The 18,692-nt window shown below is 42.5% G+C and overlaps 1 protein-coding gene across 2 annotated transcripts in view; it reads left to right on the top strand.

The window, feature by feature from the left end:
- The first annotated feature begins 2,361 nt into the window (after nt 1–2,361).
- LOC129829662 (glycoprotein-N-acetylgalactosamine 3-beta-galactosyltransferase 1-B-like) overlaps nt 2,362–18,692 on the top strand; it is a 20,109-nt gene continuing 3,778 nt past the window's right edge. The window contains exons 1-5 of one of the 2 annotated variants that reach the window (XM_055891509.1): nt 2,362–2,666; nt 4,901–5,051; nt 10,525–10,678; nt 10,949–11,110; nt 11,329–11,831. In XM_055891509.1, the coding sequence (XP_055747484.1) occupies nt 4,971–5,051; nt 10,525–10,678; nt 10,949–11,110; nt 11,329–11,831 (900 nt within the window). In that variant the 5' untranslated portion in view covers nt 2,362–2,666; nt 4,901–4,970. Of the gene's footprint in view, nt 2,667–3,069; nt 3,378–4,900; nt 5,052–10,524; nt 10,679–10,948; nt 11,111–11,328; nt 11,832–18,692 lie in introns of those variants that run through there. The other variant, XM_055891510.1, reaches the window with a different exon arrangement.

The following is an 18,692-nucleotide window of genomic DNA, read 5'->3' as shown; positions in this document are numbered from 1 at the left end:
AACACAAATATGTGGATATATTGAAGCCACATCTCAAGACATCAGTCAGGAAGTTAAAGCTTGGTCGCAAATGGGTCTTCCTAATGGACAATGACCCCAAGCATACGTCCAATGTTGTGGCAAAATGGCTTAAGGACAACAAAGTCAAGGTATTGGAGTGGCCATCACAATGCCCTGACCTCAAACCCATAGAAAATGTGTGGGCAAAACTGAAAAAGCACTATTGTTTTCCCTATATATTTTACCTCTTGGTGATGTCATTCGGAAACATAATGTTAACTTTCACTGCTATGCGGATGACACACAGCTGTACATTTCGATGAAACATGGCGAAACCCCAAAATTGCCGTCCCTGGAAGCCTGTGTTTCAGACATAAGGAAGTGGATGGCTGCAAATGTTCTACTTTTAAACTCGAACAAAACAGAGAAGCTTCTAGGTCCCAAGAAACAAAGAGATCTTCTGTTTAATTAATCTTGATGGTTGTACAGTCGTCTCAAATAAAACCGTGAAGGACCTCTGCGTTACTCTGGACCCTGATCTCTCTTTTGACGAACATATCAAGACTGTTTCAAGGACAGCTTTTTTCTATCTACGTAACATTGCAAAAATCAGACACTTTCTGTCCAAAAATGATGCAGAAAAAACGTATCCATGCTTTTGTCACATCTAGGTTAGACTACTGCAATGCTCTACTTTCTGGCTACCCGGAAAAAGCACTAAATAATCCTCAGTTAATGCTAAACACGGCTGCTAGAATCCTGACTAGAACCCAAAACTTTGATCATATTACTCCAGTGCTAGCCTCTCTACACTGGCTTCCTGCAAGGGCTGATTTCAAGGTTTTACTGCTAACCTACAAAGCATTACATGGGCTTGCTCCTACCTATCTTTCCCGATTTGGTATTGGTTAATATTTAACAGAGATTGTGCCTCAATTGTGTGAGTGCGTGCATACGTGCGCGAGTGTCTGATAGAACAAGATTTCCTCACCTCGTCCACATAGGCTAGCCAGGCACTGCCTGTTTGCTGTCCCTTCACACAAGTTTAGTCTATTACCTTAAAAAAAAAACTATATCAGATATGCAAAGTGGAGGCTTTTGAACTGAGAGGGACATGCTGGAAAAAAACTATTGATAAAGGCATGCACAGTCAACAGGTTTTCCAGTCATTTTAATCAATGAAATACCTACATTTATTTAGAAGAATATGACTTTTAATACTGTCACGAACCGGCTCGAAGCCCGTAACAAAAAGGGAGACAACGTGGAGATAAGGAATAACAAAATATATTTATTAACTAAGGTAACCTAAATGCAATTAACAATGGTGTGTGTAATCAGTAATCAGTAGTGTAAGTGAGTGTTTTGCATGCATAAATGTGATAATGAGGGGTGTTGAAAGGTGCCAAAGCAAACAAACAAAAGGCCACAAAAATACCACAACAAAATCTATGCAGCCTGATAGTATTTGCACAATTCTAACTGACTTTGGTATAATTTACAGAACCAGACAAAAGTTATAAAAAAAGTACTCATTCAAGGGTTTTTCTTTATATTTACTATTTTCTTCATTGTAGAATAATAGTGAAGACATCACAACTATGAAATAACACATATGGAATCATGTAGTAACCAAAAAAGTGCATCTACGGGATCGGTGTTCCTATACCGGGACAGTTGAGCTAACGTGCTCTAATGTGATTAGAATCGTGCAAATACTACCAGGCTGCAGTTATTTACCCAGAAGTTCTGAGTAGGCTATAAAGGCCTAGTTATAACTGCAGACACATAGGCCTATAAAGATACGTAGTGTAGGCTACTAATCTCGTTAAAGTATTTAAAGTCATATTCTTCTAAATAAATGTTGGTATTTCATTGATTAAAATGACTGGAAAACTTGTGTGAAGCGTTTCATTGTTTTGAATTGTTAGATACTACTGCACTGTTGGAGCTAGAAAAACAAGCATTTTGCTACACCCGCAATAACATCTGCTAAATATGTGTATGTGACCAATAACATTTTATTGAATTGTATTTTCAGTTGCTTCCTGCATCCTGGATACATCCTGCATCCTAGGCAAATGGTTGTATCTCTGTTATTTTATCAGATCTGGAACGCACCCAATATACTCACGATTATTTGTTTTTGTACTGTTTTTGGCTTGAACAATGTGAAGCGCAGATTCACTGATCTACAAATTATCATGCATTGCGAACAAGGTGATGCGCAGATTCACTGATCTGCAAATGGTTGTCCACTGCGAAATAACTAACCTGCAAATCGTTTTTTTAAATGATCTTTACAGAGGCTGCAAAAATCTGTAATTCTGCGCAGCGTCTCGCACATTTTGATCGTCTCAATCTAGGAGCGTGGTTTCGGGAAGGAGGCGGGCTCTTAGGTCAAACGCGATACACTGTAATGCTTAAACATGTGGATTTTACAGTGACGTTAGTCATGCTGTCGTTTATTTTCTGAGCGGTTGTGTACATAAAGACCTTTACAAACTTCAATACTGGACTGACCCACTGTGTGATGGTGTAATGTTATATGCCGTACTTTAGTCTCGAAATTCATCAATTCATTGTAGGCTAGGTTGCACTCTCAATGTGGAGGTTGCTTTCCATCTTCTCGTCAACAAACTCTGGTCTCTGGTCAACAAACACAGGTAATTATTATATTTTGGAACACAACTGATGATAAAATGTATTGACGGGGAAAGATGATAGCTGTAACACGCGTCACTGTTATGTTGTCGTGGGTGTCTCTGTAACATTGTATCAATTTATCTTCTCCAGTCATTAGGACTAGTCCAAATTCTCCCCCACCAGGAGATTTAGGCTAGGGAAGACACGGGGTAGCTTGCAAACTGTAGTATACAATGTTACCATTGTGTCATTGTGTTTAGACATGTTTTTCAGTGCAGTACAGCAGGCAGCAGAGGGAGTACAGACAGTGTAACCTAGTCTGTCTGTTAAGGGGTTATATAAGCTTGGCCTATTTAGTGTAAATAATTAACTTCCTGGTCCATGATTAGAGGTCTCTAACCTCCATATGTGCTAAAGTGAGCTTGTTTATCTGAAAACTAAGGGTCTCTGTATTTCCATTGCACGTCTGAAATGTCTTTTGAAATTGAACTTCTAGTCAATGGACCGGATTCTAGTAAACTGGCCACTCCTGTTTGCGCTTTCACTCTTGTAGTTTCACTCTCATCTAAAATAAATTAATCCAACAAGAGCATACACCTGGGTGATAAGATTGCATGGACTCAAGTTTCCCGTACTGGGTATATTCTATTGCTATCGGCCAACTGGTTTCTCTAGACGAAGACTACAGAAAAGCAAGGTTCCTGACACACCTCCAGTGTGTACTTTCACAGGTAGTTGGGCTGAGCTGTCATGATTCATGCAAAACAAACAATTTACTACTTAAAGGGCAGTTCCGCCACTTTTCAACAATTTATTATCTTCAGCACAATGCCAGTTTATACATATGTGAACATTTTGCATTTCTATGATATGTGTTTAAAAAGATGAGAAGTTCCTCAAAAATTATTCTCTGAGACAACACAGGGCAGGGTTAAAAGTAAGAAAATCACTGTTATTGAAATACTTAACTTTTGGGGGATGGGGGCAGCATTCAGAATTTTGGATGAAAAGCCTGCCCAAAGTAAACTGCCTGCTACTCAGGCCCAGAAGCTACGATATGCATATAATTGGTTGATTGGGATAGAAAACACTCAAAAGTTTCCAAAACTGTTAAAAATAATGTATGTGTGTAAAAACCAGAGTAAAAACATAATAAAAATCAATCCAGGAAGTGGGTTTTCTATTGAATGCCATTACAGTATCCATTCACTTAGGACTCAAATTGCACTATTAACCAATACCAAAACCTTCCACTAGATGTCAACAGTCTTTAGAAATTGTTTCAGGCTTGTATTCTGAAAAATTAGGGAGTAAGACCACTCTGAATGAGTGAACCCTGCAGTGTCCCAGAGGTTTTTAATGCGCACGACCGAGAGCGCACCTTTCTTGTTTACCTTTTATATGGACAACGTTATTGTCTGATTGAAATATTATTGATTATTTAGGTTTAAAACAACCAGAGGATTGATTATAAACATCGTTTGACATGTTTCTACGAACTTTACGGATACTATTTGGATTTTTCGTCTGCATGTTGTGACTGCCTTTGAGCCTGTGGATTACTGAACAAAACGCGCAAACAAAACTGAGGTTTTTGGATATAAAGAGGGACTTTATCGAACAAAACAAACATTTATTGAGTAAATGGGAGTCTTGTGAGTGCATCCAAATGAAGATCATCAAAGGTAAGTGATTCATTTTATCGCTATTTCTGACTTGTGTAACTCCTCTACTAAACTGGTTTGTAATGATTTGTCCACTGGGCGCTGTTCTCAGATAATCGCATGGTATGCTTTCGCGGGAAAGCCTTTTTGAAATCTGACACTGTGGTTGGATTAACAAGAAGTTAATCTTTAAACCGATGTATAACACTTGTATGTGTTATGAATGTTTAGAATGAGTATTTCTGTTTTTGAATTTGGCGCTCTGCAATTTCACTGGATGTTGGCCACAGACCCTAGTGAGGTTAAACCTTTGATGATGTCATCGTGTAAAACTTTTTAATTTGAATTTTTTCTACAAAATGTAGAAATGTACCGTTTTCACATACTTTATGTGCACACTGGCATTGTGCTGGAGAGTTGGAAAATGATGTTTAAAAGGGGTGGAGTTGTCCTTTAAACCATTCAGACATTTATGATTAACAATCAGTTGGTTTCTGGCTACGTGAAGGAAACTTTTTTTGAAATTATTGTTGCTTCTAGGTGGTTATCTTGTCTGCCTATTCATCCCTACTGTTCTCTTTCAATCTCAGACAGAGATGCTGTGATCATAGTGACAAGGAGGAACTACTAGAGACGAGGAGAGGGAGGGAGGAGGTCACCATGAAAGGCCTGAGTGGCTCCAGATGCTGCTTCTACATGGGTTTCTTAGTGGGAACCCTCAGCCTGTACTTCCTGCGCCAGGTGGGTTAAAGGGAAATGGAAACACTAGGCTTCAGAACACCAGCTAACTGTAACTGTAAATCGCCATATTGGCATTGTTGCATCATCTGTAGGAGAGTTTTGGAATTCCTGAATTTATTGAGACCATGGCCTCTGCGTACATTAATGAGCATTATTTGCTGGTGTCAAACCATAAATGAAAACATAATACATATTTTGAAAGCTGAGAAACAGCCCTTTCAAACGACATAACATGCAATACAGATGTAGGATCTTAATTTGAGCTAGTTTGTTACAGCAGGAAATTTGAATTATTATGTGGATTATAATTAATGAAATTTTTTTGTAGGGGTTGACACATTTTATGTTAGGGCAAATCAAGTCTGAACATTTTAAGTGGAAATTACACACTTTAGAAGCCCTTTTAAACTTTGAATACACTACAAGTTTGCAGGAAAATTCTCATCAACAAAAGTGATCAAACTAAGATCCTACATATGTAGCAGCACATCAATCAAATGGTAATCAGTCAAGAAAAAACACCTGTGAAAATGCGTAACAGATATGCTTTTTCCCCAAACAACTGCCATTTACACAACTTCCTAATGAATTTAAAGAAAAAAAACATACTGATAATTTGAAATCATGATAGTGATAGCTTTTACTGTGAATGAGTTACAGACGTTTCACTGACTTGTTACACTATTATTGCACTGTCCATGCAACTTATTATGTGACATGTTAAGCACATTTTAACTCCTGAACTTATTTAGGCTTGCCATAACAAAGGGGTTGAATAAATAATTGACTCAAGACATTTCAGGTGTTAATTTTTAATTAGTAAAACATTCTAAAAACATAATTCCACTATATCGAGATATGTAGCTATGTAGTTACCTAGCTAGCTATATAGGGATGATACATTTTACAGGTAAAATAGCAATCCTGCAGCAGCCCTGTCTTCTGTATGACTGGCTAGCTAGCAAGCTAGCTTCATATCTTAACTTAATTACTAGCCAGTTCATATTATCTAGGTCTAGCTCATACCTAATGAAAAATGCTCTTCAAAATGTCAAGTATGAGTATTTTATTTTGTACAGTTATCAATGAAAACATTTACATCAAAAAGACAAGACAGGAGAAAAGCTAAATCAATTAGGCTAGCTAGCTACCTTGCCTTGTTTTATCTGATAGTCTACTCGGCTTGTTATCAACATTTCATTTCACAGACTTAAATTGGAAATGTAAATATTATAATTACCAACATAACTAATTGTATACAGTTTCTTAAATGTAATTGTCTTGATCTAAATGACAGAGCATTCGAAGTTATGAGAAACCTTTCAGGTCCACTAGAAGTAAGGCGCCTCCTGGTGGCAGGATTCACTTTCAGTCTCTGTGCCAAAACTCACAATTTTCTCACTACTATCAATGTTTACTAAGGCACTTCAACATAGCACTATCCATACCTCTAAGAAACATTGTTCAAGATCAGAAGACAAAAAATAAAGATGTTTAAATGTTACAAGCCCATATTTAGTATTAGTGGATTGAATACATCTCTTTGTTTAGCTTTACTTCCTGAAGTGTTTCCAATATTCTAGTGGCTCTATAGCCCTGTAATTAGTATTCATGTTGCCCTATACAGCTGAAATTACTATTCAAGTAGCCCTACCTACAGTTGAAGTCAGAGGTTTACATACACCTTAGCCAAATATATTTAAACTCAGTTTTTCACAATTCCTGACATTTAATCTTAGTAAAAATCCCTGTCTTAGGTCAGTTAGGATCACCACTTTATTTTGAGAATGTGAAACATCAGAATAATAGCAGAGAGAATTATTGATTTCAGCTTTTATTTCTTTCATCACATTCCCAGTGGGTCAGAAGTTCACGTACACTCAATTAGTATTTGGTAGCATTGCCTTTAAATTGTTTAACTTGGGTCAAATGTTTCAGGTACCCTTCCACAAGCTTCCCACAATAAGTTGGGTGAATGTTTTCCCATTCCTCCTGACAGAGCTGGTGTAACTGAGTCAGGTTTGTAGGCCTCCTTGCTCACACACACTTTTTCAGTTTTGCCCACACATTTTCTATGGGTTTGAGGTCAGGGCATTGTGATGGCCACTCCAATACCTTGACTTTGTTGTCCTTAAGCCATTTTGCCACAACTTTGGACGTATGCTTGGGGTCATTGTCCATTTGGAAGACCCATTTGCGACCAAGCTTTAACTTCCTGACTGATGTCTTGAGACGTTGCTTCAATATATCCATATAATTGTCCTCCTCATGATGCCATCTATTTTGTGAAAGTGCACCAGTCCCTCCTGCAGCAAAGCACCCCCACAACATGATGCTTCTACTCCCGTGCTTCACGGTTGGGATGGGGTTCTTCGGCTTACAAGCGTCCCCCTTTTTCCTACAAAAATAACGATGGTCATTATGGCCAAACAGTTCTATTTTTGTTTCATCAGACCAGAGGACATTTCTCCAAAAAGTATGATCTTTGTCCCCATGTGCAGTTGCAAACTGTAGTCTGGCTTTTTTATGGTGGTTTTGGAGCAGTGGCTTCTTCCTTGCTGAGTGACCTTTCAGATTATTTCGATATAGGACTTGTTTTACTGTGGATATAGATACTTTTGTACCCATTTCCTCCAGCATCTTCACAGGGTCCTTTGCTGTTGTTCTGGGATTGCTTTGAACTTTTGCACCAAAGTACGTTCATCTCCAGGAGACAGAATGCGTCTCCTTCCTGAGCGGTATGACGGCTGTGTGGGCCCATGATGTTTATGCTTGCGTACTATTGTTTGTACAGATGAACGTGGTACCTTCAGGGCTTTTGGAAATTGCTCCCAAGGATGAACCAGACTTGTGGAGGTCTACAATTATTTTTCTGAGCTCTTGGCTGATTTCTTTAGATTTTCCCATGATGTCAAGCAAAGAGGCACTGAGTTTGAAGGTAGGCCTTGAAATACATCCACAGGTACACCTCCAATTTACTCAAATTATGTAAATTAGCCTCCCGGGTGGAGCAGTGGTCTAGGGCACTGCATCGCAGTGCTATCTGCGCCACCAGAGTCTCTGGGTTCGCGCCCGGGCTCTGTCGCAGCCGGCCGCGACCGGGAGGTCCGTGGGGCGACGCACAATTGGCATAGCGTCGTCCAGGTTAGGGAGGGTTTGGCCGGTAGGGATATCCTTGTCTCATCGCGCTCCAGCAACTCCTGTGGCGGGCCGGGCGCAGTGCGCGCTAACCAAGGGGGCCAGGTACACGGTGTTTCCTCCGACACATTGGTGCGGTTGGCTTCCGGGTTGGAGGCGCGCTGTGTTAAAGAAGCAGTGCGGCTTGGTTGGGTTGTGCTTCGGAGGACGCATGGCTTTCAACCTTCGTCTCTCCCGAGCCCGTACGGGAGTTGTAGCGATGAGACAAGATAGTAATTACTAGCGATTGGATACCACGAAAATTCGGGGAGAAAATGGGATAAAAATAAATAAATAAATAGATTTTTTTTTTTGTTTTTTGTAAATTAGCAGAAGCTTCTAAAGCCATGATATAATTTTCTGGAATTTTCCAAACTATTTAAAGGCACAGTCAACTTAGTGTTTGTAAACTTCTGACCCACTGGAATTGTGATACAGTGAATTATAAATGAAATCATCTGTCTGTAAACATTGTTGGAAAAATGACTTGTGTCATGCACAAAGTAGATGTCCTAACCGACTTGCCAAAACTATCATTTGTGGACAAGAAATTTGTGTGAGTGGTTGAAAAACGAGTTTTAATGACTCCAACCATATGTAAACTTCCGACTTCAACTGTATACACTTGTAATTACTCTTCAGGTAACTATAAAGACCTGTAATTACCCTAAAGGTAGCCCTATACACCTGTAATTACTATTCAGGTACCCCCATACACCTGTAATTACTATCAGGTAGCCCAATACACCTGCAATTAATTTTCAGGGAGCCATATAAACATGTAATTAATATTCAGGGAGCCATACCTATACACCTGTAATTACTAGTCAGGTAGCCATACCTATACACCTGTAATTACTAGTCAGGTAGCCATACCTATACACCTGTAATAACTAGTCGGGTAGCCATACCTACACACCTGTAATTACTAGTCGGGTAGCCATACCTATACACCTGTAATTACTAGTCAGGTAATCTTACCTATACACCTGTAATAACTAGTCGGGTAGCCATACCTATACACCTGTAATTACTAGTCGGGTAGCCATACCTATACACCTGTAATTACTAGTCGGGTAGCCATACCTATACACCTGTAATTACTAGTCGGGTAGCCATACCTATACACCTGAAATTACTAGTCAGGTAGCCATACCTATACACCTGTAATTACTAGTCGGGTAGCCATACCTATACACCTGTAATTACTAGTCGGGTAGCCATACCTATACACCTGTAATTACTAGTCAGGTAGCCATACCTATACACCTGTAATTACTAGTCGGGTAGCCATACCTATACACCTGTAATTACTAGTCGGGTAGCCATACCTATACACCTGTAATTACTAGTCAGGTAGCCATACCTATACACCTGTAATTACTAGTCAGGTTGCCATACCTATACACCTGTAATTACTAGTCGGGTAGCCATACCTATACACCTGTAATTACTAGTCAGGTAGCCATACCTATACACCTGTAATTACTAGTCAGGTAGCCATACCTATACACCTGTAATTACTAGTCAGGTAGCCATACCTATACACCTGTAATTACTAGTCAGGTAGCCATACCTATACACCTGTAATTACTAGTCAGGTAGCCATACCTATACACCTGTAATTACTAGTCGGGTAGCCATACCTATACACCTGTAATTACTAGTCAGGTAGCCATACCTATACACCTGTAATTACTAGTCAGGTAGCCATACCTATACACCTGTAATTACTAGTCAGGTAGCCATACCTATACACCTGTAATTACTAGTCAGGTAGCCATACCTATACACCTGTAATTACTAGTCGGGTAGCCATACCTATACACCTGTAATTACTCTTCAGGTAGCCATATACTGTATTCTTGATAGTTAATTCTAATACCTACTACTTGTACATTGCACTTTGTTATACTGTTTATTTATACACTGTATTCTTGACATAACCCATTGTAATGTACAGTATCTACTGCTTAGTATATGTTATTGGTGTATATATGTATAGATTGTATTTGGATTTGGACCTGTAATTACTCGTCAGGTGGCCCTACACCTGTAATTACTCATCAGGTGGCCCTACACCTGTAATTACTCGTCAGTTAGCCCTACCTATACACCTGTAATTGCCATTCAGGTAGCCCTACCTATATTCCTGTAATTACGGTACTCTCTCCTTGCATTGTTGTTACTGTTGACTGTACCTACTGTATTTTGTATGCCTGCTATGGTATTATGATGTTATCAGTCAGTAAACTTAGTTGAACTTGAATCACGGCATCTTTATTTGTAAAAACAGGTGTGGTTCGATATGAGCATGGAGCCCGCTGTGCTGGGAGAGGGCCAGGACAGCTCAGTAGCAGCGTTGTCGAAGGAGAGACAGGCTAGTGACAGTAATATCTGGAGGATGGAAGGAGCAACCCTCATCAACCTCAACCACCCACACCACACAGGTATACAGGCCCAATAAGACACGGGACCTCTTCAGGTTAAAGGAAATGAACTTCCTCTGAAGTTTCTCATAACTCTGTGTGGAAGTATGAAAGGTGTGTGTTGTGTATTTTAATATAGAAAATAGATCTCTTTGCTGCCACAAAGACACTTCATTATTGAAATAAGGCTCTTTCCAAAACATCCATACATCTCCCCATAGAAATATGAATACTATACAGTGTCTCTCTTCCATCAATTAAAGTTGTTTCTAATTTGGCTATGGTTTTCAGGTGAGGACAGTCACGTGGCAGATGAGCTGTACCGGAAGGTGCGCATCCTGTGCTGGGTGATGACTGGTCCCAGTAACCTGCAGACCAAGGCCCGCCACGTAAAGGCCACCTGGAGCCGCCACTGCAACGTGGTGGTCTTCATGAGCTCTATCGACGACCCAGGTAGGTACCCAGCCAGGTAGCCTAGAGGGCAGAGAGGCGGGCTGGTTCGAGGGTGGCCGGTTCGAATCCCATGACCAACGGTAAAAATCTGGTTAAAAGTATCCTAGATGCTGTCTCCTGCTGTTGTGCCCTTGAGCAAGGTACTTAACCCTAACTGCTCTCGATCCAGTGTTGGTGAAATGTAGGAAAATGGGCAATAAAGCATTCTTCTTCTCCAGACTTCCCCACCGTGGGGCTCGGCACGGGGGAGGGCCGCGACCAGCTTTACTGGAAGACCATCCGGGCCTTCCACTACGCCCTGGAGCATCATGGGAATGATGCCGACTGGTTCCTCAAGGCGGACGATGACACCTTCGTAGTGGTGGACAACCTCCGCTGGGTCCTGTCCAATCACACGCCCGAGGAGCCCCTCTACTTTGGCAAGCGCTTCAAGCCCTACGCAAAGCAGGGGTACATGAGTGGCGGAGCAGGATATGTGTTGAGTAAAGAAGCTCTCAGGAGGTTCGTGGAGGGGTTCAAGACCAAGGTGTGTACACATACCACCTCTGTGGAGGACTTGGCTCTGGGACAGTGTCTGGAGAAGATGGGTGTTCTGGCAATGGACTCGAGGGATACTCTGCAACGGGAGACGTTTCATCCGTTTGTTCCCGAGCATCATCTGACAGGGAAGTTCTCCAAGAGCTTCTGGTACTGGAGCTACTGCTACTACCCCATCGTAGAGGTCTGTCCTTTTGTTGTTACTTGTTGGCTTTCAGTTTCACAGATTATTCAAGTGGAACTGACAGCGTTTTAACTACTTTGCAGATATGAAACAAATAGACGATCATAATATCAGTCAAAAATATCAAATTCACAGTTTATGCTACAAAACAAACTTTATAAGAGGTTTTAAGAATAGGGTCTATTTGATTCAACATTCCAAGCTAAAAACACGGAGCCTAACATTGGTTAGATAGCTAGCTAGCTAGCTGTTAGGAGGATGTCATGTCATTGGAGGAGTGGGTGAGTGACTGGCTTATTCCCCACATATAATTTTTCGGTTGCTATACACAGCTAGTGATGCAGGTGTCATTTGGTTAGCTAGCAAGAACTTGAACGACTGTTGTCCAGTTAGCATATCTCTTGTGATTGCAAATTCACTCTGGCTATTTACCCCAATTTCAGAGCACACTCGTCTGAGTGCGCCAGGGCGCAGAATAACTGATGAATTTAGCAACACCCGCTGAATATGACCGGTGTCAGTAAACACAGGCAAAATAATAGCTCGTCACGAACGCTCCAGATAACATTTAAACAAGGTGCAGAAGGATGAGTAGGCTACAATTCCCTATTGTTTATCAGTGCAATTTTTATGGCCAACTACCTGAAAAAGTTTGAGAGGGTTTATCAAATGTTCCTTCGTTAAATTTTAGCCCAACTTGACCTGGCTAGCATTAGTTCTTGATCTTGTTGTTGTTGAGGTGCATAACTGAGGGAGAGAGAGCCTACCTTTTCATGGTTGTTTGATCAATAGGACTGTAAAGTTACCAAATGTTAGAGGACTGTGATATTGACATATTTGCAGAAATCCATTCAGGCGTATTTTGTGGCTTTTGGCAAATGTGTTCTAATGATCTAAAGTTGCGCAGTTGCAATGATGAATGATGACAAATGCACCTCCGCTTTCCCACTCTATATTGCTATAGAATTTTCACAAATGCCTTAGTATACGTAACACATGGAAACTATGTTTGATGTATTTGCTACTATTCCCCCAATTCCGCTCCAGCCATTACCATGAGCCCGTCCTCCCCAATTAAGGTGCCACCAACCTCCTGTGACACCAAGTGTTTTTGGTCTATTAAAGGGTGCGGGTAGTGCATCTTTTGACCAGGGCATCAGTCTTACACAAACCCTGTTGGTGCAGTAAATGGTATATTTACATTTATTTTCAATGAACAAACGGCCTGAATATAAACTACATATTATGTAAAGGATATCTCACAGTGAATGACAATATTAATGAATGTTGGTTCTACTTCATACCTTTCAGAACGTCAGTATCGTTGGAAGTGTGGATTATATCCCTCGTGCTCCGTGCAGGTCCAGTAATAATAACAACAGTCACGCCGGTGACGTGACAGCGTGGGAGGACGTCCTCCCACGGTTCATATAAAACCGTACCTCAGACCACACACGGTCTCTTATTTCTTCTTGCAAAGTTAGCTTAGCCATATCACGCAAGTTGACTGCTCCACTGCTCCTGTTGTTTTGGGATTGCATCTTCCCAGGTAGCGGTACGATAAGCTAAACTCTATGTGAGTTGTGTGTACTGTCGGTCTGTCACCAACAGCCTGTGACCTGTGGGTCAGAGCGCGAAATTCGCCCTCCAAGGCTATGTGACAGGTCTCCCCTACCTATCCCTTTTATCTGAGGATATCGGGCTTCCTTGTCTTGTGCGGATTTAGCCCACCTGCTAGGGAGTGTGTGTTGGCCACCGCACTCTGATGCTAACCTTGTCAAGATATCCTCCACTGCTGTGCTCATTATCGAGGCCACGACTATTTAAAACTCAAACTGGTCACTTCCCGAGATAACAGCTTCCGGAAAGGTTGTTAGCCTAGTCAGCTATAAGACGTGAGATTCGGATTGCCTCCCCTAGGCATCCCTCTCCCCTGGTGTACTATATTACCAAAAGTATGTGGACACCTGGTATCAAACATCTCATTCCAAAATCATGGTCATTAATATGGAGTTCGTCCCCCCCCTTTGCTGCTATAACAGCCTCCACTAGATGTTGGAACATTGCTGCGGGGACTTGCTTCCATCCAGCCTCAAGAGCATTAGTCAGGTCGGGCACTGATGTTGGTTGATGTAAGGGATTTCTGCCCTATGTGCACACAAGTAACCACAGGAAACTCCTTTGATCAGAGGTTAGTTTGTTTAATAAGGATTGCAAGCCGGATTGCAACCCGGAGTATACACTTACAGTAATTTGCAAGTAACACACTCAGCACAAAATATGGTGTTTTCCCTTTTTATCCCCTACTGAGGATCACCCCGACCAGGGTGAGATCATTTAACTTTAATACCATATAAGGTCATAATTAATAGTTGCTAATACAAAGATGTCTCTGCTAGGCGGAGTTCAGTTTATTGTTATTTGCAGTTAGTTCCCCAATCCTTTTTCCTTCTATTGTTATCATGTGCTACCAGAAGTAAGACTGGAACATTGTATCAACAGGAACTGAAAGTATAGTTCCAACACACAGGCATCTGACTTTTGTACAGTTGACCTTGTCATGCACTTACAAAGTCTCTACCACAGATTCTTAATCTCAAGCTAAAGCAAAACATTAATCATTGTACTTTTGTAATTACAGGTGTTCCTATAATGTACAGATATTATAAAATTCCTTTCAGTGATTAGGCCTGGCTCGCAGTCAGCCTTCCAATTCATCCCAAAGGTGTTCGATGAGGTGCAGGCCAGTCAAGTTCTTTCACACTGATCTCATCAAACCATTTCTGTATGGACCTCACTTTGTGCACGGGGGGGGGGGGGGGGGGCATGTCATGCTGAAATAGGAAAAGGCCTTCGCTAAACTGTTGCCAAAAAGTTGGAAGCACAGAATCTTCTAGAATGTCATTGTATGCTGTAGTGTTAAGATTTCCCTTCACTGGAACTAAGGGGCCTAGCCCAAATCATGAAAAATAGCCCCAGACCATTATTCCTCCTCCAAAATGTACAGTTGGCCCCGTGCATTGGGGCAGGTAGTGTTTTCCTGGCATCAGCCAAACCCGGATTTGTCCTTCGGACTGCCAGATGGTTCAGCTACTCATTGGACCCTATGATCACTCGGCTACGCATGCCTCTCCCTAATGTCAATATGCCTTGTCCATTGCTGTTTTGGTTATTGATTATTGTCTTATTTCACTGTAGAGCCTCCAGCCCTGATCAATATGCCTCAGCTAACCCTCTTGTCTCACCTCCCACAATGCAGTAACCTCACCTTGTTTAATTGATGTCTCTAGAGACAATACCTCTCTCATCGTGACTCAATGCCTAGGTTTACCTCCACTGTATTCACATCCTACCATACCTTTGTCTGTACATTATGCCTTGAATCTATTCTATTTCGCCCAGAAACCTGCTCTTTTTACTCTCTGTTCTGAACGTACTAGACGACCAGTTCTTATAGCCTTTAGCCGTACCCTTATCGTACTCCTCCTCTGCTCCTCTGGTGATGTAGAGGTTAATCCAGGCCCTGCAGTGCCTAGCTCCACTCCCATTCCCCAGGTGCTCTCATTTGTTGGCTTCTGTAAACGTAAAAGCCTTCGTTTCTGTCAGGATTTGGCCAGGATTGTTCAGGTTTTGGTCACTAGATGTCCCCATTGCACCTTTTTTGAACCTTTTTTTTTCTCCCTTGCTCTAATTATTGTTTGCACCTGTGTGTCGTTTTCTTGTTGGTATTTAAACCCTGTGTGTTCCTCAGTTCTTTGCTCAGTGTTTGTATGTTAGCACCCAGCCCCAGCCTTGCTGTGAACATATTTTACTCTTGTTGGATTTTCCAGAGGTTCTCTGGTTTAGTTCTTGTTTATTTTTGATTAGTCTTTTGAGGTTTGTTTGTTCCCTGCTGTTTTTTCCACTTTGTGGAGTTTCTTTGTATTTTGGAGGATATCCATTTTTGCCTCTTGGCTTTATTTTGGACGTTATGGATTTATATTCTTTGCCTGAAGATCTTGTTCTTTTATTAAACCACCATCTCTAGTACTGCTGAGTCTGCCTCATCTTCTGGGTTATTAGTGACTGTTTCTCACACCGGGTCCTGACAGTTTCATGCATGTTAACATTAGAAGCCTCCTCCCTAAGTTTGTTTTATTCGCTGCTTTAGCACACTCTGCCAACCCGGATGTCCTAGTTGTGTCTGAATCCTGGCTTAGGAAGGCCACCAAAACCCCTGAAATTTCCATCCCTTACTATAACATTTTCCGACAAAATAGAACTGCCAAATGGGGCGGAGTTAGCCTACAGAGTTCTGTCTTACTATCCAGGTCTGTGCCCAAACAATGAGCTTCTACTTTTAAAAATCCACCTTTCCAGGAACAAGTCTCTCACTGTTGCCGCTTGCTATAGACCAGCTTCTGCCCCCAGCTGTGCCCTGGACACCATATGTGAATTGATTGCCCCCCATCTATCTTCAGAGCTCGTGCTGTTAGGTGACCTAAACTGGGACATGCTTAACACTCCGGCCATCCTACAATCTAAGCTTGATGCCCTCTATCTCACACAAATGATCAATGAACCTACCAGATACAACCCCAAATCTGTAAACACAGGCACCCTCATAGATATCATCCTAACCAACCTGCCCTCCAAATACACCTCTGCTGTCTTCAACCAGGATCTCAGCGATCACTGCCTTATCACTCCAGTGTTAATCTGCTAAATTGTAATTATTCGATTTATTGCCTACCTCATGCCTTTTGCACACATTGTATATAGATTCTCTTTTTTCTACCATGTTATTGACTTGTCTATTGTTTACTCCATGTGTAACTCTGTGTTGTTGTCTGTTCACACTGCTATGCTTTATCTTGGCCAGGTCGCAGTTGCAAATGAGAACTTGTTCTCAACTAGCCTACCTGGTTAAATAAAGGTGAAATAAAAAATAAAAAAAATAAAAATTGCTTGCGTCCGTAATGGGTCTGCGGTCAAACGACCACCACTCATCACTGTCAAACGCTCCCTTAAACACTACAGTGAGCAGGCCTTTCTAATCGACCTGGCACAGGTATCCTGGAAGGATATTGACCTCACTAATTTGATGAATCAGTATATTACATAAGAAATATTTCATATTTTATAGTTTTTTTCCTTCACATTCTGAGCTGAGAGAACACTGCATCACCATGATGCTGGGCATGCATGGCTGTTTCTCTTCTGGAGCTGAACTACAAGTAGAAGATGGTCATGACCTGTGCCCCACCTTCCTAGGCATTGGCCACCTGCGTGAGGCCCTTACTGACCCCTGCATTAATTGCACCATCCTTCCTGTGAAGGTGAGGGAAGTGTGGCTAGCCAGAGTTGAGGGCCTGGTTTTCACAGATAATTTACCAGTGTCCGGCGTTGTTCGCCAGGACCCACCCAGGGCCACCAAAAGAGGGAAATCCCACAAAACTGATGGTGCCCCCTTGGTGAAAAAGTCAAAAATATAAGAGCCTCACTCGGAATGTCAATTCCCTATCCTCTGAGCTAGAGCAGCTAAACATGATTTTGCCTTCCTTCGAGCCCCCTGAGTCGGGGCCCTATAGCACTCCCTCCAGAGGACTTGATGATGACCCGCTTTCCACTCGGGCATCCAACCGGCACTTTACTCACCAGGATGATGAAAAGCCCAACATGGCGAAGGGGGTGCCAACTAGTGTTGTGGACCCATTAAGCATCTACGCTAAAGATAGGTCAAAGGAGACATTCCGAGGCTCTGATCACACTGAAGAAGAAAGCTCTGATTTACTACGCGCTTTCCTGTCCTGTGTACTGCCTTACCTAGGCTAGAGCTTGAGGACCCTCAAGCCACAGCCCCTGCAGCCAACCTGTTCTTTAAGAAGGCCCCAGCAGCTACACCATTCAGTGTGCTACTTTCACCGGCTTTTCTTATGGAGCTTCAGAGATGCTGGGCCGACCTGCGGGCTCTCGCCCACCATGGCAAGGATAGTACGATGCTATCTGCCATGTGCGATGCAAAACAACATGGGCTGGACCATATGCCTAAAGTGGGTGAATGCATAGCAGACCTGATGCTCTCCCCAGATGAAGCCCTGAAGGTTGACACCTGCTGCCCCAGACGTCAGTGCAAGGCCACAAAGGAGCTACTGTCACGAGCCTACGACACAGCGGCCCGTATGGCCCACATTGAGAACTCTCTCTTTCTCTCTCTCAGTGCTTACACTAGCACAGAACAGGATGCTCCAGCCGGAGCACTCAGGCCTGGACTTCTGCAAACTGAATGACGCATCTCTTCAAGTGTTTGCGTTCATGACCAGAGAGCTAGGCAGACTGATGTCTACCCTAGTGATGACTCGTCGCCAGATCTGGCTCGCCCAAGCCCCAATGTCCAATGGCTCTAGACGGATGCTGAGAAATCTCCCAGTGGTCCTTATAGTGTTCTTCAGCCCCGTTCCTGAGGGGCCCATTTGAAGGTAGAAAACAGCTGAGTCAGGCTACACCACTGTGGAACTCACAGCCCAGAAACCAGGCATCACAGAGTTATGGCAGAGGGAGGCCTGATGCGTGTGAACCTCGCCGCTCTCACACGCCCTTGACCATACCACCAGCCTAACACAGGTGCTCACCAGCCCCGGACGGTCATGCAGCCCCCCCCCCCCCCCCCCCCAGGCCCCAAGAGCTGCCGGGGCCGTGGTAAGCCCCCCAACCCCACAAACAGGCTTGGGGGCAGAAACTGAATGGCGATTTACCCAGCAGAACCTGACCTACTGGGCATCCTACTCCTCAGACCCATGGGTGGTGATGACCCTCTCACAAGGGTACAGGCTGTAGTTCCATCACTAACTCCCACCATTCTCAGGGGTCAGAATGACTTCA

This window comes from Salvelinus fontinalis, chromosome 31, assembly GCF_029448725.1.
Source record: "Salvelinus fontinalis isolate EN_2023a chromosome 31, ASM2944872v1, whole genome shotgun sequence".
Classification (NCBI taxonomy): Eukaryota; Metazoa; Chordata; class Actinopteri; order Salmoniformes; family Salmonidae; genus Salvelinus; species Salvelinus fontinalis.
This window is presented reverse-complemented; position numbering and strand designations above follow the sequence as displayed.